Below are 24,940 nucleotides of genomic sequence, written 5' to 3'. Positions count from 1 at the left end.
GAGGCCTTGGGACAGGTCTGAAAACTGTTTTCCCGGCCTTAAAGGGACATGCAACCCAAAAATAGAGAATACAATTTAAAAAAACAAAAAAATGCTTTATTCACATGTTATTCTTTGTTGAAGAGATACCCAGATAGGTAGCATGCACATGCCTGAAGCACTACATGACAGGAAATAGTGCTGCCATATAGTGCTGCAGACACGTGCGTACTCCTAAGCTTACATTCCTACGTTTCAACAAAGGATAACATGAAAACAAAGACAATTTGGTAATAGAAGTAAATTGGAAAGTTGTTTAAAATGGTGTATTCTATCTGAATCATCATAGAAAATGTTTGGGTTTTATGTCCCTTTAATTCTATGACACATCTTAAAGGGTTATTAAACATATTTTTTATTTTTTTTTAGATGTATTAAAAAATAAACCTAAATTGAAAAGTCTCTTAAAACTGCTGCTCTGCCTGATTCATGCCGTTTAATGTTGACATTCGTGTTCCTTTAACGTGAGGTTTCAAATTGTCTTAGGGACTGAGCAAGAAGAGGACTCCTATGTGAGTGAAGAATGGAAGACTGAAGAGGAGGAAATTGCTATCGTTTACAGTAAAGGCGAGTAACACGTGCGAAACAAAGGGCCTGCGCCTAACATCATCGCATCATTGTATTGTTAGGAAAGACTCAAACATGGATGAATAATATTTATGAATCCCCCATAAAATGGTCACTTAAAGGGACACTGAACCCAATTTTTTTCTTTCATAATTCAGATAGAGCATAACATGTTAAGCAACTTTCTAATTTTCTCCTATTATCACATTTTCTTCATTCTCTTGGTATCTTTATTTGAAATGCAAGAATGTAAGTTTAGATGCAGGACCATTTTTGGTGAACAACCTGGGTTGTTCTTGCTGATTGGTGGATAAATTCATCCAACAATAAAAAAAAAAAAGTGCTGTCCAAAGTTATTTTTCAAAAAAAGATAGCAAGAGAACGAAGAACGATTGATAATAGGAGTAAATTAGAAAGTTGCTTAAAATTGTTGCTCTGTCTGAATCGCAAAAGAAAAAAATTGGGTTCAGTGTCCCTTTAATGTAAATAGAACAAAATTACAATATGATCTTGTCTTGCCTGCTTTTGCTGTCACATACCTCTGAAAATTGTGCTGGATGATGCTCACATTTTATGCTTAAGGGACTTTAAAAAACATATTTTGTGGCATTTGTTGTTATTCAGAAGGTAAACTTGACACATTACTTGGCTTATTTGGAACTAATTCATGCTTGTTGGCGTAGAGACGGCTAGCCACTGTCATTTTGTTATCCAAACTTACTTTGTTTTGACTGTTTTCCAGTTGGTGCTCTCACACAAAAACATTTTTTTGTAGCTAGAATGAAAAGAGTATCAGAATCAATGCACTAACAAAATTTAAAGAAAAGGAAAAAATGTTGGTGAATACGTCAGTATTCATTCATTTTCTTTAAATTACCTTTAAGGGGTTAAAACTTACCTTTAGAACGCTGGAGACAACCTGCTCCTCTTCTTTACAGAGCTTTGCTGCTCTAATAGGAAGCATAGCGCTCCCCTCCCAGGCCTGCACTAAAAGAAAATTAGTGTTCTTCCCAGGACTTTTTTTATTAGGCACACTACCCGACTAATTTTACTGACCACCTGGCTAAAATTTAAGATAAAATTAGCTAATAACATTTTATTGCACAGAATATCCTTAAATACATTTGTTAAATGATGCTATTAATTTGTGTTTTGTATTGCAGAAAATGTTATAATATTACAAAGTATTACACTGCCCTCACCCGGCTACTAAAGACATTAAGGTGGTATTATAAATATTATATTTCCTTCTTAGCTGATGAGAGTCCATAGCTTCATATTCCAGCCTATCAGGAGGAGGTCAAGAACCCTCACAGAGCTTTAGCCCCTCCCACAACCTCCCTCTTTTTTTAATAAAGAAATAATACATTTATACTTGAGCTTTATGGCCTTTTAAAGAAGGAAGATTAATGGGTGAAAAGATGAAATGCTTTAATAATATCTGTCTGGAAGATGTCAAGCAGATTTGTGTGAAATTTATGAAAATATAAAACAGAAAGTGTAATGATTGTTTATTTGAATTTCCACAGATAGAGTTAATGCTGACATAAAAGTTGAAATAACGGACGAGTTGTGCTCGAGTAGTGAGCTAGGGGGTCCAGAAAACGACATGTTTGATCACATCAGTACAGGTGAGTGCACGTGTGTGATCTGTTTGTGACACCTCTGTGAGATGCAGCTCCCTTCACTATCCATTAAAATTATAACAGAATGTGCTTTATTCTTTGCACGAGGTCCCACGAAAGATAACACACCCTGTGCTACTTCACTCGTAATCAAGCGTAAAATGTGATATTTGAGAGATGCAAGTCACAGATAAATGTAAACGCATGGTGACTTAGCGACGCAGGTTATAGCAAGTAAACAGGTGCATATTTGAAAAAGAAATAAATTTAAATGAATTTTTCAATTATTTTTTCTGTTTAGTGAAAATTAAATTAACAATTAGCTGATTTGTTCATATGTTTAATAATCAAATACTGTGAAAATGCATTCAAATTTCTCATTTGTTTTTCAAATGAATAACAAATTATGAAAAATGCTCACCTAGTAACAATATATATCCATTGACTTGGTCCTGATGTTTGTGCTTTTTGACAGTTATGTCAAGTTTTATAAAAGGTTGGGTTGAACTTTTGTAAATGATATATCTTTGTGCATTTGTTATTTTCAGATGGATCCATACACAAATGTAAGATCAAGGAATCCCAATGCTCAATTTGTTCATCAGGTGCAACAGTGGGAGTTAAAGAAGAGGCCTCTTGTAAGAGAGAAAATGTCCCACTTGTTTTAATGGCTCAGAATGGACAAAATGTGTGTGTTTTAAAGGAGAAACGTGTTAACGATTGTAGTGATGCAACATGCAATGACCAGGGAAGCCAAAATATTTTGATCGCAGACTTTGGAAAAGAGGTCCAAGGAATGGTACATCCAGAAGTTATCCACAGTCCACAGACAAGTGAGATACTTGATAAAAATAGTGAAAAATCTACTGTTAATCCAGAGTTCCTTGATGAACAATATTTAACATCCAAGGAAAAAAAGTCATACCCTTGCCCTTCTTGTGACAAGGTTTGCAGTGGAAAGTCGCAACTAATTAGACACCAGAGAACTCACACCGAGCAAAAGCAACATGTTTGCTCTGAATGTGGGAAATGTTTCTCTTATAGGTCTGGTCTGATCTACCACCTTAGAACACACACTGGCAATAAGCCATATGTTTGCCATATATGCGGGAAAGGCTTTAATGAAAGTTCTACTCTAGTTTCACACCACAGGACGCATACAGGAGAAAAGCCGTATGTTTGTCCAGAATGTGGGAAAGGCTTCACACAAAGATCCAGTCTGATTACCCACCATAGAATCCATACAGGGGAGAAACCATATGTTTGCCAGCAATGCGGTAAAGGATTCTGTGAAAGATCAGCCCTGGCTGTACATCTTAGAACACACACTGGAGAGAAGCCATATGCCTGTACAGAATGTGGAAAAAGCTTCTCTCAGATGTCAAGTTTACGGCATCATCAGCGAACTCATACAGGGGACAAACCGTATGTTTGCCCTGACTGTGGCAAAGGCTTCTCTCAGAAATCACATCTAGTTATTCACCACCGATTACATACAGGGGAGAGGCCGTATGTCTGCTTTAAATGTGGAAAAGATTTTTATGACCGGTCCCATCTGGTTAAACACCAAAAGAGCCATTCAGGAGATCTGCTTTCCTCTTAGTCAGGGCCAGTTTAGACCTGTTTTGTTTATGAAAAACAAAATGTATGGGTTACCTGATAAAAATTTTTTTTTTCATAATAGTGAGAGTCTATGAGCCATCAAGTGGGATTAAAGTACAGTTCTACCGGAGGAGGCAAAACACCCCATACAACAGAACTGTAATCCCTACCTCCCACTTTCCTAGATTCCTTAGTTATACCTATGGCCAAGAGAAAGGAAAAAATAAGAAAAAGCAGGAAAGTAAAAGAAAGGTAAAAAAGTGCAAACTGGTACTGCCACCATTTGTTGAAAAACAAGGTTGTGTTTTGTGGACTCTTACCATCATGGAAGAAATGAATTTATCAGATAAGCATAAATCTTGTTTTCTTTTACAAGATGGTGAGAGTCCACAAGCTATCACATGTGGAATCCTATACCCAAGCTGTGAAGTCCATGTGACCACCATGAAATAGGGCGGGAAAAACAGTTAAAAGGGCCATGTACTGTAAAATTCCGATTATCCTAATAAAATGTCGGAATAATCTAGATTTTATTAGAGGCAGAGACGAGTATTTTGCATTACTTTTCCTTTTGCTGCTTAAATAGCATTTTTAAAGTTAAAACAGTTAAACAGAAAAAAACTTTAAAGGGACAGTCTAGTCAAAATTAAACTTTCATGATTCAGATAGGGCATGAAATTTTAAACAACTTTCCAATTTACTTCTATTATCTAATTTGCTCAATTCTTTAGATATCCTTTGTTGAAGAAATAGCAATGCACATGTGTGAGCCAATCACACAAGGCCTCTAGGTGCAGCAACCAATCAGCAGCTTTTCAGCAAGTAATATCAAGAGAATTAATCAAATTAGATAATAGAAGTAAATTAGAAAGTTGTTTAAAATGACATACTCTTTTTAAATCACGAAAGAAAAAAAATGGCTTTCGTGTCCCTTTAACATAACCAATAACATGTAAATAACATATAGTCAGTTAGTACATATCCATTAAGATCATGACAGAGTCCATAAAGTACACCGAAAACCGTGATTAGTGCTCTTTTCTATTTGCTGAAAGAAGAAAAATCAGCATAGGAAATAAGAAAAAACAAAACTCCGAAAGGAGGCAAAAAATACTGAAAAGCAGGAGAACCACATAAGAAAGGTAAACTGTAGAAAATCCTGGAAACTTGAAAAAGCTGAAACTCTTGAAGCTGATGAAAGAATCTGGAGCTGAAGAAGAGGGTCTTTGTCGTGGAAATTCATAGAAAGCTTGAGATCCAAAATCTTCCTTACATCCCTGGATTGGAAGGAGGTTGAGCTGAAATATATATAAAATATATTAAATAAGTTAATATAATAGACAATTAAACGTTGTCTAAACAAGAACCTTAAATAAGGGAGGGATATTGATATAAGAGGAGGGAAAACACTTGTCTCTGTCTCTTTAATAAAATCTAGATTATTCCGACATTTTATTAGGAAAATCGGAATTTTTTTACAAGGACAGAGACTCATATTTTGCTATATGGTGTAGAATGGAAGAAATAGGTTTAAAATAAAACTGATGAAAAATGGAATCAGAAGACCAATCTGCAGCTTTTAAAATATCTTGTAATGAAGCAGACTTGGAAAAAGCTTTAGAAGCTGACGCTCCTCTAAGGCAGAGCATTCCAAACTTTTCATGTTGGTGACGCACTTTTTAGACCTACATCATTTTGCGACACAGTAATTCAGTTGGAGTAGCAAACAGGACGTTAAACTAACTTGTTTTAAGAGATACGGACACATACATAAATTATATAATAACAAAATGTATTTACAAGTAACAGTATGTATGTGCAAGAATTAAACAAAAAGTTTAATAACACCAATAGCTACTTACTATTTTAATGGGATGTATGAGGTTGATCAGATGAACACAGTTTCTGAATATTTGGTGGAATATTAGATAAAGACACTTGCATTTCATCATCAAGCATTGTTAAGCTTCCACTTCTTATCCATATATCAAGAGCAGGAGCAGCAATGCACTACTGGGAGTTAGTTGCAAAAAAAAACCCCAATGACTTCAGCTCATCATTTAAGCTGCCGCCCTCAGAGCTCGGTGAGTCCAATTGACTACTGCCCGTGATGCATACACACTGCTGTCCCACTCACTGACTATACATGCAGTCACGAGCCAATTAAGGAGACTACACGTGCAGTCAGGAGCCAATGGGAATAGTTTCAGTCCCCACTGAGCTGCGCCAATAGGTTAAGATGATCTGTGACCCACTAGGTATCAATCACGTGTCAACCATGTGATATGCGTAGCAGGTAGGCGGAAAGTCAGAGACCCAAAAAAAAAATTTTTTTTTAAAAATGTGTGCTGAAGCAGGGACACACCTACACACTGCTGCCGACACACTAGTGTGTCCCGACACACAGTTTGGAAAGCACTGCTCTAAGGGAATGAGAGGAAAAAACAGGATCCACACCACCTTGCAACATGATCCACTAAACCCACCTACTAATAGTAGAGGAAGTAACAGGTAAATGAGGAGGAGAAAAATAAATTAAGTTATTTAGACTCAGAGGATCTCAAAAGAAGAGTTTTAGATTCATATATTTTAAGGCAGGAAACAACACCGAGATTAGGAGAAAAAAACTAAACAAAATAAATTAAATAAAAGAGATAAATAAAAATAGAGAGAAAAAAACGGAACCAAACTGGAATAAAATAGACAAAACAATTTAAAAAGAAAAACAAATCACAAAGTGATGTTAGAAAACAAAATAAACAAACCTCATTGATGAAAAACTAATATAAATAATAAAACAAATAATATTAATTTTATTAAAACATGAATATACTTATCTCAGAGCAGCAAAAAGAAAAAAGGACTAATAACGGTTTTCGGTGTACTTTATGGACATGATCTGATTGGATATGTACTAACTGCCTATATGTTATTTACATGTTATTGGTTATGTTAGTTTTTTCTGTTTAACTGTTTTAACTTTAAAAATGCTATTTGAGCAGTGAAAGGAAAAGTGATGCAAAATATGAGTCTCTGTCCTTGTAATAAAATTGGGTTCTCCTTAATATGTTTCCAATGACTTGTTATATACATGTTCCTTTAGGTATGTTTTTGTATATGAAATATCTGTGGGGGTTGCAAATTGAAACCACAACCCAATGGGCTGATCTTGCAGGAAGAGAATACCTCATCTTATCTGTGTAAATATTTACTTTGTCCTCCTTATCGTCTGCATTACTGTTTATTCAAAGGCCAATACTTAGAGAACAATGGGAAATGAACATATTAGTACCTCTTTGCCACACACCTCCACTTTGAGGATTATTTTATTTTAACCTTCTTGTTTACATGTTTTTGTTTTGTTTTTATAATTAGAACTTAAGTTCAGATATGTTCAATATAGGTGGGGATACAGTATGCAAAATCTTCTATTTAAAATGAGAAAACTAAGTTAAAGGAGCTATTTGTAAACAATGTAATAAGCTCCAGAAGGTAGAATGGTTGATTAGAAACTCTTTAAATGGGAGAAAATATAGTACCCTGTCCCTTTATGGAAGATAGAGCTACTAAACAGACACTGCGGCCTGCAGGAATTGCCTACCAAAAGGAGCCTCACAAGAGGCAAACGTGTCAAAATGGTGGAATTTGGTAAAGATGACCAAGTGGTAGCTGCCTTCAAAGGAAGCTTCATTTCTAAAGGCCCATGAGGTGGCGACTGCTCTGGTAGAATGATTGCAGTAAATTTCTGTGCCTTGCGGGACCTGCAAAAGGTTCTCACAAAGAAGAAGAATTTCTAAATTATTTGGTAGCTTGAAGAAAACGTTTCAAGGCCCTTACTACAGCCAAGTAATCTCTCTTTAGTGTTTTTTTTTGGCTCTGGGCAGAGAGATGGGACTACAATATCCTGATTGATGTTTTCAGAAGAAACCTATCTAGATATCTCTTCAGCAAAGAATAACATGAGAATGAAGCCAATTTGATAATCAAAGTAAATTGGAAAGTTTTTTAAAATTGTATTCTCTATCTGAATAGTGAAAAAAAAATGGGGGTTTTATGTCCCTTGTCCTGGCCAAAGCTTGAACAAGGCTTGAATGTCAGGTATTCTAAAAGGGTTCCAACATTAATTTTTAGACTTGAATCAGGAAAGGAAAACTTTCCAGATTTCGTGATAAATATGTCTTGAAACAGGTTTTCTGGCCTTAATCAAATTGTCTAACACTGGATCTAAAAACCTCTCTAAAACAAAGTCAGGCGTACAATCATCATGCTGTCAAATTGAGAGATTGTAGGTTTTAATGGAAGAAGGGACCTTGAGGGAGAAGGTACCAGATCTGTGAGGCCATGCCATAGCAATTAGAATGACTGAAGCCATTTCCTGTTTTATCTTGGCTATTCAATATTAAAAAGAGGAAACCCTTAAATCATATTGAATGCCCAGTGAACCGCTAGTGCCCTTATTAGAGTTGCCTTTGGATTTCATGGTCTTGCACAATACTGGGGTAGCTTGTAATTATATCTAGAGGCTATGAGGCCTTTGTCTGGCCTTTCCCAAAGATTCACAATTTGTTTGAATTCCGCCTAATTCAAGGACCATTCTCTGGGGTGATGGTACTAACCCCCAAGGCAGAACATGCTGTGATCTGAGATGTTATTGCAGCATGTCAGCAGAAAGAATGGAACATGTGCAGGAACTGTTAGCTCTTTCGCTTTGCAGAGCTGTTCCGCATCAGGCTGGTCTCTTCAAACAGTGCTGTGTTCTGGCTGCACTGTGTAAGTTTTCCTAACAAAGAGCAAACAGAGTGAAGCACTGTTTGAGGAGAACAGTCAAATATGGAGCAGCACTGGTTCTCATGGAATTTTTAAACCACACCCCTAGCCTCTTTCTGGTCTGAAAATCTGTGACTCCTGAATATAAGACACTTTTGTTACTACATGTTTACCTTATAAATATATATTAGACCACGAGCAAAGGAAACAAACTTATTCAAGAGACATTTTAAAATCTCAGATTTTCAGGTGCTGTAATATATTATACAACTTTAAAAATAGTTTATTCTCCAGTTAATCAACACATTGAAATGGCGATTTAGTGTAACTGCCTAATAGAAAATGAATTTCATTTAAAAAAAACATGCAGAAAATTTTTCACAAAAAAAAAAACTCATCGCAGAAAGTGAAAAAAAGTTTGGCCTCCGGGTGCTAACAACTGGCGGAGTTCACTTCAGAACTATACACACCCAGAATGTGAGTTGCTGCAATGATGGCGATCTGCGCCTCTTCCATTGCTAGGGCACTTCTCATTTCACCATCACTACTTGCTGGAGACAAGAAAACGGTCTAAGGAATCAAACTGGAAGGGAGGATTAAGGCTCTGTTGTGTGGGGTTTTTTTTTGCCTTCTCCTGTAGGACTGGACTTTAATCCTGGGCTCTCACCATATTAAAGGGACAGTCTACATAAGAATTTGTATTGTATAAAAGATAGATAATCCCTTTATTACCCATTCCCCAGTTTTGCATAACCAACACGGTTATATTAATATATATTTTACCTCTGTGATTACCTTGTATCTAAGCCTCTTATGACCGCCCCTAATCACATGACTTTTTATTTATTATCTATTGACTTGCATTTAGTACTGTGTTGTGCTAAATCTTAACTCCTCGGGTGTCTCCTGTTGTGAAAAGCATGTGATAAGGGGCTGTCTATAGTGACTTAGAAACAGGCAGAAATGTAGAGGTTTGAATGTTATAAATTATATTAATATAACCGTGTTAGTTGTGCAAAGCTGGGGAATGGGTAGTAAAGGCGTTATCTATCTTTTTAAACAATAACAGTTTTTAGTGTACTGTCCCTTTAAGAAAGAAATAATGTAACCATGGCTGATCCTCCACCCCTGACACATCTTTCTCAATCTGTTTAGGAGATTTAGACAGGGCAATGGGATATAAAGCATTTTAAGAAAAGAAAGTCCCTTTTCTTTATAAGGCACCAATGTACTTAAAGCAAATATATATTTATACAATAAACACATCATATGAACAAAACAAAACCTAAAATACCGGTGTGGAGGGCCATCCTTTTTCCTGTGTATCTGGAGTGTTTTGTGGTGTGTTGTAAAAATAAATAAAATATGGAACACTACAAGAAACGTATTTTCTAATGGATTGCAATTCACTTCATTGTTTTATATCAAATGTATTTTTTCCAATAGAGCAGGTAACACAGAGTTGTCATAATCATCTGGGCAGTTTAAAGCAGAGAGTTGTCCGCTGCGTATTTGCTGGGTGCAGAACACAATTTGTCAGTGCTGCGGGGCACTGCCTGTGCTTTATCTGGGAGCTCCTGTCACATGTTCGTTATATCTAGACGTGTGCAGATATTCACAAGATAACTGATTTGATTGTACAACAAATAACAATGAATATTTGCATCTCTATACTAATTGTTCATTCTACCTGACTCGGTGATACATGTGAGATTATGGGCAATAAGTGCTCAAACGTAGAGGCTTTTCCTTTCTAGCTTTCCATGGTCTCCGCTTCTGTAACAGGGGAATGTAACCCCCCATCTGAAATAGATTTTTTATGTTAGTTACATATCCTTCCCAGATGCAGGGTTTGTATTTAAAAAGTTATGTTAAACCGCATAAAAGGACATAAAAGTGAAATTGTGATTCAAACAGAGCATGCAGTTTTAAACAACCATTTACTTTGTACTCTTTGTTTCCTTTATTGAAGAGCAGGAGCATACATCTGCTTTAAACACAATATTACAGCTGTCTTTGGACAGTTTACTCCAGAATTTGTATTGTTTAAAAGGATAGATAATTCCTTCATTCCCCAGTTTTGCATAACCAAGACGTTTTTTTTTAATATATATATATTTTACCTCTGTGATTACCTTGTACCTAAGCCTCTGCAGATTGTCCCCTTATTTCAGTTCTTTTGGCAGACTTGCATTCTAGCCAATCAGTGCTGACTCATAAATAGCTCCACACGAGTGAGCACAATGGTATCTATATGGCACATATGAACTAACGTCCTCTAGCAGTGAAAACTGTCAAATGCATTCAGATAAGAGGCAGCCTGGGCTTAGAAATTAGAATATGAGACTACCTAGGTTCAGCTTTCCATAAAGAATACAAAGAGAACAAAACAAATTAGATGATAAAAGTGAAATGGAAAGATGTTTAAAATTGCATGCCCTCACAGAATCATGAAAGTTTAATTTTGACTAGACTGTCCCTTTAAACATTGACAGCACTGGAGAGCAGCAGTGTCTCCAAGAATGTATAACATTGTTACAGATATTGTTGCAGTCACTGCTGCAGTGTAATGCTTGTGGAGGCTTGTCCCTGCCCACCAATAGAGGAATGCTTATCAGCCAGTAAGAAAAGGATCTTTAGGGATCAGTTGTGCACAAGCATTTCATGTTCATTTCAGTATCAAGTTAAAAGATTTAAAAAAAAAAAAAACATTTTCTTCTTTCATTGCTATTCTCTCATGCTTGATAGAAAATGTTTGATTAAAATTTCCCTTTAACATTAATGATGAAGGCTATGGAGAAAGCTTCAGTGGGAGCCTTTCTAGCACCAAGCAGAGTAATATGAATAGTAGATGTCTAGTTTGAAAGAGGAGTTATCACATTCCCCATTGGGATGTAGGTAATCGCCTGCACTACTATACACAAGAGGTGGGTGGCACTCTTGTCTCCTTGGCAATGAAGATAGACATAAAATGTTTCCATAAAATGTCTTTTCATTCCATTGTAGGGTCCCATATACATGAGAGATGCATTGATCACAGTAATATGGTCATTTTCTTTTTTTTCTCTTTATGCAGTGAGATATCTTATGCTTGATGATAGTGATTGAAATACAAATGATAGTCATTTGCTTATTGACTTTACAGTATGGGGTAAACAAGCTCCAAATAATTCTGTCTTTTCAGTAGGACGTACCTTTACAGGTGTGCCTTCTAAGCATAACGCAAGAATAAAAAAAACCTGAGAAACTATGACATAAGTTACGTGAGATATATATAATGTGTGTATGTTTTATCATATATTACATCTTGACAAATTTGCTTTGTCTATTAACCAGGACAAAAATATTAAAATTAGATATATTTTCTACATTCAGTAATTTAATTTTAAGGGACAGTCTAGTCAAAATTAATCTTTCATGATTTAAATAGGGCATGCAATTTTAAACAACTTTCTAATTTACTTTTATCATCAAATTTTGTTTTGTTCTCTTGGTATTCTTAGTTGAAAGCTAAACCTAGGTAGGCTCATATGCTAATCTCTAAACCCTTAAAGTCCGCTTCTTATCTCAATGCATTTGTCAGTTTTTCACAGCTAGACAGCCCTAGTTCATGTGTGCCATATAGATGACCTTGTTCTTATGCCCATGGATTTACTTATGAGAGGGCAGAAATTGGCTAAAATGAAAGTCTGTCAAAATAACTGAAATTAGGGGGCAGTCTGCAGAGATACAAGGTAATCACAGAGGTAAAAAGTGTATTAATATAACAGTGTTGGTTGTGCAAAACTGGGGAATGGGTAATATAGGGATTATCTATTTAAACAATAAAAATTCTAGCGTAGACTGTCCCTTTAACATCTATTCCTTACTTCAGATACAGTAAAAGTTTAGAAATGTAACAACACACAACATTTTCTTATGTGGCTTTAATGGGAAATAAAATATATTTCAGTAAACAGCAGGGGAAATACTTGATAATACCACCTGTTTGTATCTGACATTTCATACACAATTCATCTTGTTAATTTTACTAAAGGGATATGTAAATCAAAATTAAACTTTCACAATTCAGGCAGAGCTTAAATTTATTCTCCATGAATCATTTTCAATTGTTCTAATTTATTTGGCTTTGACATACAAGCAATTTCTCATACAGTTCATACTCTGCAGCTGGTATATCAAGTAATTAGAACACATTAAAGGGACAGTCTTCTCCAACATTTGTATTGTTTAAAAAGATGGATAATCCCTTTATTACCCATTCCCCAGTTTTACATAACCAACACAGTTATATAAATATACTTTTTACCTCTGTGATTACCTTGTATCTAAGCCTCTTTTGACAGCCCTGTGATCACATGGCTATTTATTATCTATTGACTTAGTTTATCCAATTAGTGCTGTGTTGTTCACAACCCACGGGCGTGAGCACAATGTTATCTATATTGCCCACATGAACTAGTAGTCTCCTGTTGTGAAAAGCAAATTAAAAACCATGTGATCAGATCCTGTCTGTAGTGGCTTAGAAACAGGCAGAAATTTAGAGATTTAAATGTTATAAAGTATATTAATATAAAAATGTTGGTTGTGCAAAGCTGGGGAATGGGTAGTAAAGGCGTTATCTATCTTTTTAAACAATAACAATTTTACAGTACACTTTCACTTAAAAGGAAACTAAACTCAATTTCTTTCCAAAGGCATAGAGAGTCCACAAATCCATTCTAATTACTTGTGGAAAATCAACTCCTTGCAACCAGGAGGAGGCAAAGAACACCCCAACAGAGCCGTTAAGTATCACTCCCACTTCCCATAAACCCCCAGTCATTCTTTGCCTTGTACATCAGGAGGATGTGCGAAGATGGTGTTTGAAGATATTTAATCCTTTAATGGGTATTTTTCCATGCAAGCAAGGATTGGGGCTATGCTGTGTCCAAGTAATCCTCTTTAGTAAGAGCAATGGTGGCTTTTAGCAGTTAGAAGACGGCGAGGTAGTCCTTGCTTACCTTCTAACATTTATGCTACCCCTCTATAGAAAACCAGGGTTGGTTACTCTGTTTTTCTACAGGTCCCTGTCAGAGGTCGGTTAAATCTGTCATACCTAAGACGCTGTTTCCTGCCCTGCAGCTGGATCCACAGGTAAGTGCTTCCCCTTCTAGATGAGAAGGTTTCAGCACTATAGGGGTTAATCCTCAGTGGACTCACTAGACTAGAAAATATCACCTGAACATCTCTATGTAAAAAAGAAATATATTTTACATCAAAATGTCCTAAGTAATCAAACCCCATTGCAAAGGACTTTAATTAGCAAATCAGTATGTCTGTCCCAGGACAGGCAAGGGAGTGAGCCTCATGCACACTCATGTTAGTTCCCCATTCAGTTTAAGGAAGTTCACCATAAAATCTCATGAGAGTTAAGTGAAATCTCATGAGGTCACAGTAAAAGAGTTCATGACCTCAGCACTGTTGATGCTGATTGACTGCAGTTCATTTCTTCATTTTTTTTTTTACCTGCAGCTGGACAGCAGCCGAGTATAACTTTTTACACAGAACTTACTCTGGTGAGCTGAGGAAATTGTGAGGTACAATATCTTCCTTTGTTACATAGAGATGCTCAGGTGATATTTTCCTGTCAGCTTTTACAATTATACTGCATCAGTTTCAAGTGGTTTAGCATATGAGTATTATGTCCCTTTAAGGGCAGCTCTGTCAGGGCAAGGGGTTAAAAGTAACTGGTAGTTACGGGTTACTGAATATTATGAGGCTGGCACTCGGAGTGGTATTTCCCTAGGGCTATTTGTTATTTGCCCTCTTAAACTTATGTGGGGTATGTTTTGTGCACTTAAATATGGTTATACGCTATGCATATTTTGTATGTGATCAGCAGTTTTATTTCTATCCCTTTGGTTCAGGAGTGTCAATTTATGACTACCATAGTCCTGAAAAGTCGTCCTCCTTTTCTTCCAAGACAGAGCAATCTAAGACCTCATGGAGGTCTAGTCAACCATGGAATAAGTGGAAATAATCCAAGAAACCGTCCTCTGAGTCTAAGTCAGCATGAAGGGGCTGCCCCCGATCCTGTTTTGGATCAAGTAGGGGGCAGGCTTTCCTTCTTTCAGCAGGCTTGGATCCACAATGTCCCAGATCATTGGGCAGTGGAAGTAGTCTCCCAGGGTCAGATTTCTCCTGTCAAGGTTATCTGTAAACGAGAGCGGCTTTCTTAAGCTGCGTAAAGGATCTAGCTTCTCTGTGAGTGATTGTCCCAGTTCCTCTGGCGGAACAGGGTCAATGATTCTATTCCAACCTATTTGTGGTTCCCAAGAAAGAGGGAACTTTTCGACCCATTTTGGACCTCAAGTGTCTCAACAAATTTCTCAAGGTTCAAATTTCTTGAAGACTATACGTTCTATTCTCCCTTTGGTTCAGGAGTGTCAATTTATGACTACCATAGACCTGAAGGACGTGTACCTTCATGTTCCTATTCACAGGGTACATTATCAATTCCTGTGGTTTGCCTTTCTAGACAAACATTTTCAGTTTGTTGCCCTTCCCTTTGGCCTTGCCACTGCTCCTCAAATCTCTACAAAGTTTCTAGGGGCTCTTTTGGCGGTGGTCAGATATCTTGGTTCAGGCGCCATCTTTTCATTTAGCAAGATCCCATACGGACTTTCTGTTGTCAACTCTACGTTCCCATGGGTGGAAGGTAAATCTGGTAAAGAGTTCCTGGTATCAAACACCAGGGTATGTTTTTTGGGGACGGTCATAGACTCGATGTCCATGAAGATTTTGCGGACAGAGGTCAGAAATTTTAAACTTCTTGCTTCTTGTCTTTCTCTTCAGTCCTCTATCTGTCCATCAGTGCCTCTGTGTATGGTAGTAATTGGTCTGATGGTTGCTTCCATGGACATTATTCCGTTTGCTCGTTTCCATCTGAGACCTCTACAGTTATGCATGCTCAGACAATGGAACAGAGACCACTCAGACCTCTCTGAGGATAGTGCTATACACCCAGACGAGAGACTCTCTGTCCTGGTGGATCTCCCAGGACCATCTGTCCCAGGGCACATGCTTCCTGAGACATCTTGGGAGTTTGTGACCACGGATGCCAGCCTGTTGGGCTGGGGAGCAGTTTGGGGTTCTTTAAAAGCTCAGGGTCTTTGGACTCGAGATCTTCTTTCCCAATAAATATCCTAGACTTGAGAGCAATCTTCAATGCTCTAACAGCTTGGCCTCAACTGAGTTTGGTCCGGTTTATCAGATTCCAATCAGACAACATCATTTCGGTGGCGTATATCAACCACCAGTGAGGAACTCGGAGCTCCTGAGCTATGAAGTGGCTCACGTTCTTCAGTGGGCAGAGTCTCAAAGTTGTCTCCTTTCTGCCATCCACATCCCACGGGTGGACAACTGGGAAGCAGATTATCTGAGCAGGCAGACTTTTCATCCAGAGGAGTGGGCCCTTCATCCGAATGTATTCTCAATGAAAACTTTTAGGTGGGGAGTTCCGGAGTTGGATCTGATGGCATCTCATCTAAATGCCAAGCTTCCAAAGTACGGGTCAAGATCAAGAGATCTGCAAGCAGCTTTGATCGACGCTATGGCGGTTCCTTGGGACTTCGGTCTCATGTACCTGTTTCCTCTGTTTGCCCTTCTTCCTCAAGTGATAGCTCCTATGAAACAGGAGCAGGCGTCTGTGATCTTAATCGCCCCAGCCTGGCCTCGCAGAATCTGGTTTGCGGATATGGTGAAGATGTCATTTCTACTCCCTTGGAGGTTGCCTTCTACTTCAGGGTCCCTTCCTCCATCCAAACCTAGATTCTCAGAAGCTGACTGCTTGGAGATTGAACGCCTAGTATTGTCTAGGTGTTTTTTCTGAGAGGGTCATTGATACCATGCTTCAGGCTCGTAAGTTGTGGCGTAAATACCTTTATTGGTGTGAATCGAGGGGTTTCTCTTGGAGTCAGGTGAGGGTTCTCCGCATTTTGTCTTTTCTTCAGGAGGGCCTGGAGAAAGGCTTGTCAGTCAGTACTCTGAAGGGTCAGATCTCTGTACTGTCTTTTCTTTTGCATAAACGACTGGCAGACCTACCAGATGTTCAATCTTTTGTTCAGGCCTTGGTCAGAATCAGGCCTGTGTTTAAACCTGTTGCTCCTCCCATGGAGCCTTAATCTTGTTCTTAAAGTTCTGCCACAGGCTCCGTTTGAGCCTATGCACTCTGTTGATATTAAGTTGTTATCTTGGAAAGTTTTGTTTCTCCTTGCTATTTCTTCTGCTCGCAGAGTTTCCAAGCTTTTGGCTCTGCAGTGTGATCCCCCTTACCTTATTTTTCATGTGGATAAGGTGGTCCTTCGTACTAAGTTGGGATTTCTTCCTAAGGTAGTGTCGGATCGCAACATCAATCAGGAAATTGTTGTTCCTTCATTTTGTCCTAATCCTCCTTCTCAGAAGGAACGTCTGTTGCATAACCTGGATGTTGTGCATGCTCTGAAATTCTATCTACAGGCAACTAAAGATTTTCGGCAATCTACTGCCCTGTTCGTTGTTTTCTCTGGTAAGCGTAAGGCCAGAAGACCACTTCTACTCTTTCTTTCGGGTTGAGAAGTGTTATTCGGTTAACTAATGAGACAGCTAGACAACAGCCTCCTGAGAGAATTACCGCTCATTCCACTAGGGCTGTATCTTCTTCCTGGGCCTTCAAAAATTAAGATTTTGTAGAATAAATCTGCAAGGCAGCCACTTGGTCCTTGTTGCATAGTTTTCCTAAATTCTACAAATTCTATACTTTTGCCTCAGCTGAGGCTTCTTTTGGGAGGAAAGTTCTTCAAGAGGTGGTGTCTTCTGTTTAGGTCCGCCTGTCTTGTTCTCCCTCTCTTCCATTATGTGTCCTATAGCTTAGCAATTGGTTCCCACTAGTAATTGGAATGGATTCATTGACTCTCCATGCCATTGGAAAGAAAACAAAATTTATGCTTTCCTGATAAATTATTTTCTTTCCTGGCATGGAGAGCCCACGACCTGTCCTTAATTTGATTTAAGACGGCTTTTTTGTATAAACCTCAGGCACCTCTATACCTTTTGTGTCATCTTCTCTTTCCATATTCCTTCGGCTGAATGACTATGGGTTTATGGAAAGTGAGAGTGATACTTAACAGCTCTGCTGGGTGTTCTTTGCCTCCTCCCGGTGGCCAGGAGTTGAATTCCCACTAGTAATTAGAATGGATTTGTGGACTCTCCATGCCAGGAAAGAGAAGAATTTATCAGGTAAGCATAGATTTAGTCAATTGTTTTCTTTCATGATTCAGACAGAGCAGCAATTTCAAGCAACTTTCTAATTTACTCCTATTATAATTTTTTCTTTGTTCTCTTGCTATCATTATTTAAAAAGCAGGAATGTAAAGTTTAGGAGCTGGCCCATTTTTGGTTCAGAACCTGGTTTATGCTTGCTTATTGTTTGGCTGAATGTAGTCACCAATAAGCAAGCGCTATCCAAGTTGCTGAACCTAAAATAGGTCAGATCCTAATCTTTACATTACTGCTTTTTCAATAATGATAGTAAGAGAATGAAGAAAATTTGAGAATAGGACTAAATTAGAAAGTTGCTTAAAATTGCTGCTCTGATTCATTAAAGGGCCATAATACCCAAATGTTTAAACACTTGAAAGTGATGCAGCATAGCTGTAAAAAGCTGATTAGAAAATATCACCTGAACATCTCTATGTAAAAAAGAAATATATTTTACCTCAAAAGTTCCTCAGTAGCCACCTCCCTTTGTAAAGGATTTCTAAGCAGCATTTTAGTGTGTTTGTCCTGGGACATCTGAAGGGACTAGCATCGTGCACTCTCATATTATTTCACCAATCAGGTAAAGGAAGCTTACTATGAAATCTCATGAGAGTTAAGTCAAATCTCATGAGATCACAGTAAGAGTTCATGACCTCAGCACTGCTGATGCTGATTGGCTGCTGTTCATTTCTTCATTTTTTTTTACCTGCAGCTGAGCAGTAACTGAGTACAACTTTTTACACAGAACTTACTCTGCTGAGCTGAGGAGATTGTGAGGTAAAATATCTTCCTTTTTTACATAGAGATGCTCAGGTGATATTTTCCTGTCAGCTTTTTACAGTTATACTGCATCAGTTTCAAGTGATTTAGCCTATGAGTATTATGTCCATTTAAAGAAAAAAAATGGGTTTAGTATTCCTTTAAAAGGAGAGAAAATGTTAGAGTACAATGTCCCTTTAAGTGAAGCAGTAAGTAACGTGTCAGCTTTGGCAATTGCGTGGACAATGTGACTTTTGTTTTCTGTAGGACTACCAGGAGGTTGCAAGTACAAGGTACGTTTTAACTTAAAATTTGTATAAATAAAACCTGCATATTTTACCCACTTGCATCTGTTTATTACTCATTTAATAAGATGATGAAAGGAAACAGGTGTCAATAGGAAATAAGATTTTAGGCATTTTTTTGTATGGGTGCCACGTGCCAAAACATTTGAGGCATTTTATGTAGATTTTATAGCTACGATTGTTAAAGAAACTTTAAAAAAAAAAAAAAAATCAGCAGCAAAGTGTATAGCAAATACTTTACGTAATCGGATTAATAATTGCTAGGAAATAAATAAACTGCTGGAAGGAGAGGACACGTGGTTTATTCCATACGTGAGAGGTCGGTACAATTTATAATTAATCACATCTGTCCGACTCACGTGGGTTTGCAAAGTAGTACTGGGAAACTACTGCAGTGTGTTAATAAGACTACAATACCCAGCATCGCCTACTTGGTATCACGTGACATGCCCCTTCCAATGAGGAAAGGGAATAATAACACTTGCTTTCCTACTTATATTTGGGTTTAGCTGTTTGTGTCTTGTTTCTGTTGCTGACAGGGTGTTTAGTATACAGATGTCAAATAAGGGTATAAGCTCAGGTAAAGTGTAGCTAACCGAAAACAACCTCACACAACGTTCTTGCCAGTATCCAAGATGGCGGACCCGTTCCACTGCAGATGATTAATATATTGCGTCATAACATGCAACAAAACAGGGACTGCTCCAGTGCTTACAAAGGAGTCTAGCTGCAGACCGGAGCTCCACTCTAGACTGGAAATGTGACCTCCACTCAAAGTTTTTTTTATAATCAACTTTAATGTAACAAACAATAGACAATCATTCTGAAAACTAAACATTTTGCAGCTTTTTTTTGTTCTTAAAGGGACAGTCTAGTCCAAAATAAACTTTCATGATTCAAATAGGGCATGTAATTTTAAACAATTTTCCAATTTACTTTTATCACCAATTTTGCTTTGATCTCTTGCTATTCTTAGTTGAAAGCTAAACCTAGAAGGTTCATATGCTAATTTCTAAGCCCTTGAAGGCCGCCTCTTCTCTCAGGGCATTTTGACAGTTTTTTACCACTAGAGCGTGTTAGTTCATGTGTGCCATATAGATAACACTGTGCTCATGCACGTGGAGTTACCTAGGAGTCAGCACTGATTGGCTAACATACAAGTCTGTTAAAAGAACTGAAATAAGGGGGCAGTTTGCAGAGGCTTAGATACAAGTTAATCACAGAGATAAAAAGTGTATTAATATAACTGTTGGTTATGCAAAACTAGGGAATGGGTAATAAAGGGATTATCTATCTTTTAAACAATAACAATTCTGGTGCAGACTGTCCCTTTAATGTTCACTTGCGGTGGTTTATGCGGATTGTTACTTTCCTTATAAGGTAACCACTGTGAATGTAAAAGAGAGTAAAAAAAAGAGGCGCCACCATGGCCTAATATCGCCAATACAGATAAAAACAGCAGCACAGGAGAATGTGAATACTCACAAACATAAAGCACCCAACTGGTGCTAGTGGAGCGGGCTGAAACTTCACAGTGGTCCAGCACACTGTATCCTTGGCGCAGAGACAGTCAGATATCCTCTGAGAACCCAGTATTCATGTGCGGTTTGTTAGAGAGATCGTGTGAAGATCTTTATCAAACGTTGCTTGACTGGTTTGTTTAAGATTTGTAAAGAGTCAATACTGGTTTTAAAATCAAGAAATAACTAAGTAAGCGTGTAAATACATTTAAGGAAAAAAGTGTTCTTTGTGTGTTGGACAGCGTGTATCAGAATCAGCTGTGTATGTATACGTTTGAAGCCAAACTCCAAATATTTAGAACGATGCATCTATAATGCATATATAAGACACTCCTATACCCTAATGAGGGAATTCCGGATCACATGATTAGAGCTTCAGGGCGGAACGAAGATTGCAAAGTGGAGGTAAATAACACATTGTTGCAACATTACACAGAGGAATGTTGACAGTGTGTACACAGTGGGAGAAAGTATGGTCCTTCATTTAGGATATTGTCATTGTTTTGCCATTAAGGGTTTATGCAATTCTTTACATGAAGAAGGCTGTTACTTTTTTGAATACTTTATTATCATTATGGTAACTCATTTAAAGGGACATACAATTCAATATTTTTTTCTGTCATGATCAGATAGAGCATGTGATTTTAAACAACTTTCCAATTTACTTCTATTATCAAATTTGCTTCATTCTCTTGGTACCCCTTTGTTGAAGGAGCAGCAATGCACTACTGAGAGCTAGCTGAGCACATCTGGTGAGCCAATGACAGGAGGCATATATGTGCAGCCACCAATCAGCTCCTAGTAATGCATTGCTGCTACTACCCATGTATTTTTTCAACACGATACCAAGAGAACAAAGTAAATAAGAGATAATAGCTGTACATTTCAAAGTTGTTTAAAATCACATTCTCTACCTGAATCATGAAAGTTTAATTGTGACTGTACTGTCCCTTTAATCAGATTCTTAGTTCCCTAGGAAAAAAATCACCTTTAAGGCAATGTGTGTAATACTGACGAGGCATCTTATAGAGCTTTAGAGAATCAAGCCCTAAGTGATTTTGGCATTCACAATGCTGGGTGATAATAATGTGCATTTAAAGGGACAGTAAAAAAAAAAGTATCATGCATATGACAGATAACTATTGACAAATATTCAAAATATTTTGGTATGGAAAAAAGCTCTTTATTTTTGAAGGTGTTAATGCATTCATATTTTTTTTCACTCTCCTAGTATTGTAAACCTGCAGTACAATCTTATAATTACGTATTTACTGTCTAAAGGACCAGTAAACTTTTTTTTATTATTTTCTGTAGTGTAGTGGTCCCCCCTCCGTGATTATTAAATGGGCCCCCCTCATCCCCACCCCACATTTTTTCTGTAGCATAACACCCCTTCCCTCGCTTTATTTTTTTATTGTAGGGCCCTCTCACTTCCTCCACCTCTGCTGCTAGACTGCCACCTGCCTCCCAGATTCCCTCCCACAGCTCACGCTGGCACCAGCAGATGATCGTTACAGAAATGACAAACACAGTGTCACTGTCGGAAACAATCTGGCATCTGCCCTCATATGAACCCAGAGCACCAATTGGATGCCTGTAGCTCAGGAACTCTAGCTCTCGGCTGTAACTCAACAGCCGAGGCTGGTGCTTCCTGAAGCTCAGACGGATATATACTTCATGTGGTACGATAAGCAAAGTGCCGCACAACGTATATATACGTCCATGTGCTCCATACCACATACTCAAAAGCAGGAGAGGATTGGAACTATCCAATACCTATGCTATGCATAATGAGCATTCGCATATTAATTAATATGCATGCTCGCTCCTCCTTCCCCGTCCTGTACAGCCTGTGCCGGTCCCCTGTATGATGATTGCCACAGTTTGAGTCAAGCCTTATATACTGCCTAATATAAGTGCGTAGACACCCCCTTATTAAAAATGTTTGTGTATTTTTATTTTTTAAACATTTTGCTTACACTTTATACCCCCAAGATACAAACCGTTTGAAAGAGCTGAGGTTTCTAGGGCTTAAAGAAGCTAAGATCGAGGGGCTTAGATACTTACCCCTTATCCAGCTCCCTGTAGCAGCCCGGCACTTCCGGGTTTCCGGGGTTTGTTGATGTTACCAGCATCTCTGGATTCCTCCAGCACTGCCAGGCCACCTCGTATGTGGCTGTAAGTGCAGTAAGGGTCATCAAAAGGTTAGAAAGAGCACCCCCCCTCCCAGATGACAATATGTGGTCATCATCGCCACTTAAAACATTTGGGGCTAGATTACAAGTGGTGCGCTAACCGTTGCACGCTAGAGATAATCTTTTTTTCAACTTTTTTTTGTGCACAATGGAAAAAGTGTTCGTATTACAAGCTTGTCGGGTTTGCGCAACTGAAAACCTTGCGTAGAGGGTAGTTGCACTAAACACAATATAAACAAATTTAAAACTACAGTTACACTCTTATAAAGACTATCTGATAAAAATAAGTCACATAAATATTTTTTTTTGTTAAAGTTCTAAGGCTTAAAAGATATGACGTGTCTAAATATGTGTATATATATATATATATATATATATATATATATATACACAGTCCAGGTGTGTGCACTCTGACCAACAATCCACATCAACCAGGGTGCTATAAAAATTTGTGATATACCGTTGAAATAAGCACTCACTGGACTTCAGCCGTGACAAAAATGTTCTTTAATGTGAGGTTTCGGGAAGAGAAAGGGACTGTTTCTGTGTCCCGAAACGTCACAATAAAGAACATTTTTGTCACAGTTGGCTAAAGTCCAGTGAGTGCTTATTTTAACGGTATATATATATATATATATATATATATATATATATATATATATATATATATACAATCAATAGGAGTTAGCATGCGTCAGGTTTTGCTCACACACAAACTTTTTACTTTCAACTTGTATTGCCAGCGCAACCCAATGCGCGTAAAAAGATTAGTGAATTTTACACTCAAACGGGAGCACTAAATAGTGCACCCCTTGTAATCTGGCCCTTAAGCGGTTAAACATTTTTTATGTCAAAGTGTTGAATGTCCCTTTAAAAGCTGATTGCTCACTGGCCTATAAGCAGACTTCTGTTGCTTTATTAGTAAACAGTAACACACAACAAGCTTAACACTAAAAAAATTTATTTTTCAGCACAGGCACGTTTTAGAAATCATGAATTTTAATGACTTTTATTCAGATCTAAAAAACAAACAAGCCTAACTGTCCCTTTAAACATTAACTCATATCATCAACCTCCAAATACAGTCTCCGTTTAGATTATGTTAGTAAAAAAGATGCAGAAAAAACTCCTCCACTATGAGTTAAAGGGACAGTATACTGTTAAATTACTTAAACCTTAATGCCTTTCCAGTGACTTGTTATACCAGTTGCAAATTATAAAAATGTATGGGATTTTTTTTTTTACATGTTTCTACTCATTGAAACCACAACCCATTCAAATAGGCCTATAAGGAGGGCAAACCTCGTTATCTTATGTATTTACATTACACAGTCTTATCTTATTTCTCACTGTATATATAGTGAGACAAATACTTAGGGTCTGATGAAAACTCACTGGCATGGGGCCTCATTCTAGACATGGTTTTCTGTCACCGACACTCGCAGGGGCAGCCCTCATGTAATTCTATAAAAAAAGAGGCTGTCCCTACAAGTGGCGAGATGTCTCCCATAAAAAGTAATGGAGCTCGCTAGAAAGGAAAACTTCACCAGCCAGAGCAAAGTTAGCAGGAAGCAGGGGGCACACTTTAAAAATTAGATCCCGAAGCCAATAGATACCAGATTATTCTGCTTTCAGCATACAGTACCTTACAATCGCCTGTTTTTGTATACATGTATTTTTATATTAGAGTAATAAGTGTTTTGTGAATTTTGACACAATCTTGCCTCCTTTAACCCTTAGTGCTAAGCCATTTCCCACCAGGGTGCTAAGCTGGATTTGAGCTTTTTTTTTCTTTCTTAAATATATATATTTTTTACGTTTTTATTTTTTTTTCCAGATCCCCAAGACTTATAACGTTGGAAAGGTTAGGCGATTATATTTCCAATGGTGGGACTTGGGGGTCTGTAGCTGCTTAGATTCCTGAGATACAGGCTTTTAAGCCATCATGCCCCCATTTCCCTATATTGTTCTTTGTAAATTTTAAATAAAGTTGTGTGGTGACGTCATCACGTCATTGCGCGTGACGTCACCATGTGAAACGTGACGCCCCGGTGATGTCTGTCACTATACAGGCCAGATCGCCGGAGTGGGAGTCATTGGAAGCCCCCAAATTGCCCTCAAGGTGGGGGAGTGCTAGCGACGGCTCTGAGCCGTCGTCAGCACCTGACTAGGATAATTTGCAACGGCTCAGAACCGTCATTAGCACTCAAGGGGTTACGTTTGTGAGAAAAAACAGGAGAAATATTTACAGAAAACCACAGACCTAGCAGAGAAATGTTAGC

The 24,940-nt window shown here is 37.9% G+C and overlaps 1 protein-coding gene across 1 annotated transcript in view; it reads left to right on the top strand.

The window, feature by feature from the left end:
* The window catches only part of LOC128638774 (uncharacterized), a 142,252-nt gene that overhangs the window by 33,240 nt on the left and 84,072 nt on the right, over positions 1 to 24,940 (top strand). Inside the window, exons 3-6 of the mRNA XM_053690911.1 lie at positions 526 to 606; positions 2,136 to 2,237; positions 2,780 to 3,833; positions 13,725 to 13,736. Of these exons, the coding sequence (XP_053546886.1) occupies positions 526 to 606; positions 2,136 to 2,237; positions 2,780 to 3,833; positions 13,725 to 13,736 (1,249 nt within the window). The remainder of the gene's footprint in view (positions 1 to 525; positions 607 to 2,135; positions 2,238 to 2,779; positions 3,834 to 13,724; positions 13,737 to 24,940) is intronic.

The sequence above is a fragment of the Bombina bombina genome, chromosome 8 (genome assembly GCF_027579735.1).
Source record: "Bombina bombina isolate aBomBom1 chromosome 8, aBomBom1.pri, whole genome shotgun sequence".
In the NCBI taxonomy this organism is placed as follows: domain Eukaryota; kingdom Metazoa; phylum Chordata; class Amphibia; order Anura; family Bombinatoridae; genus Bombina; species Bombina bombina.
This window is presented reverse-complemented; position numbering and strand designations above follow the sequence as displayed.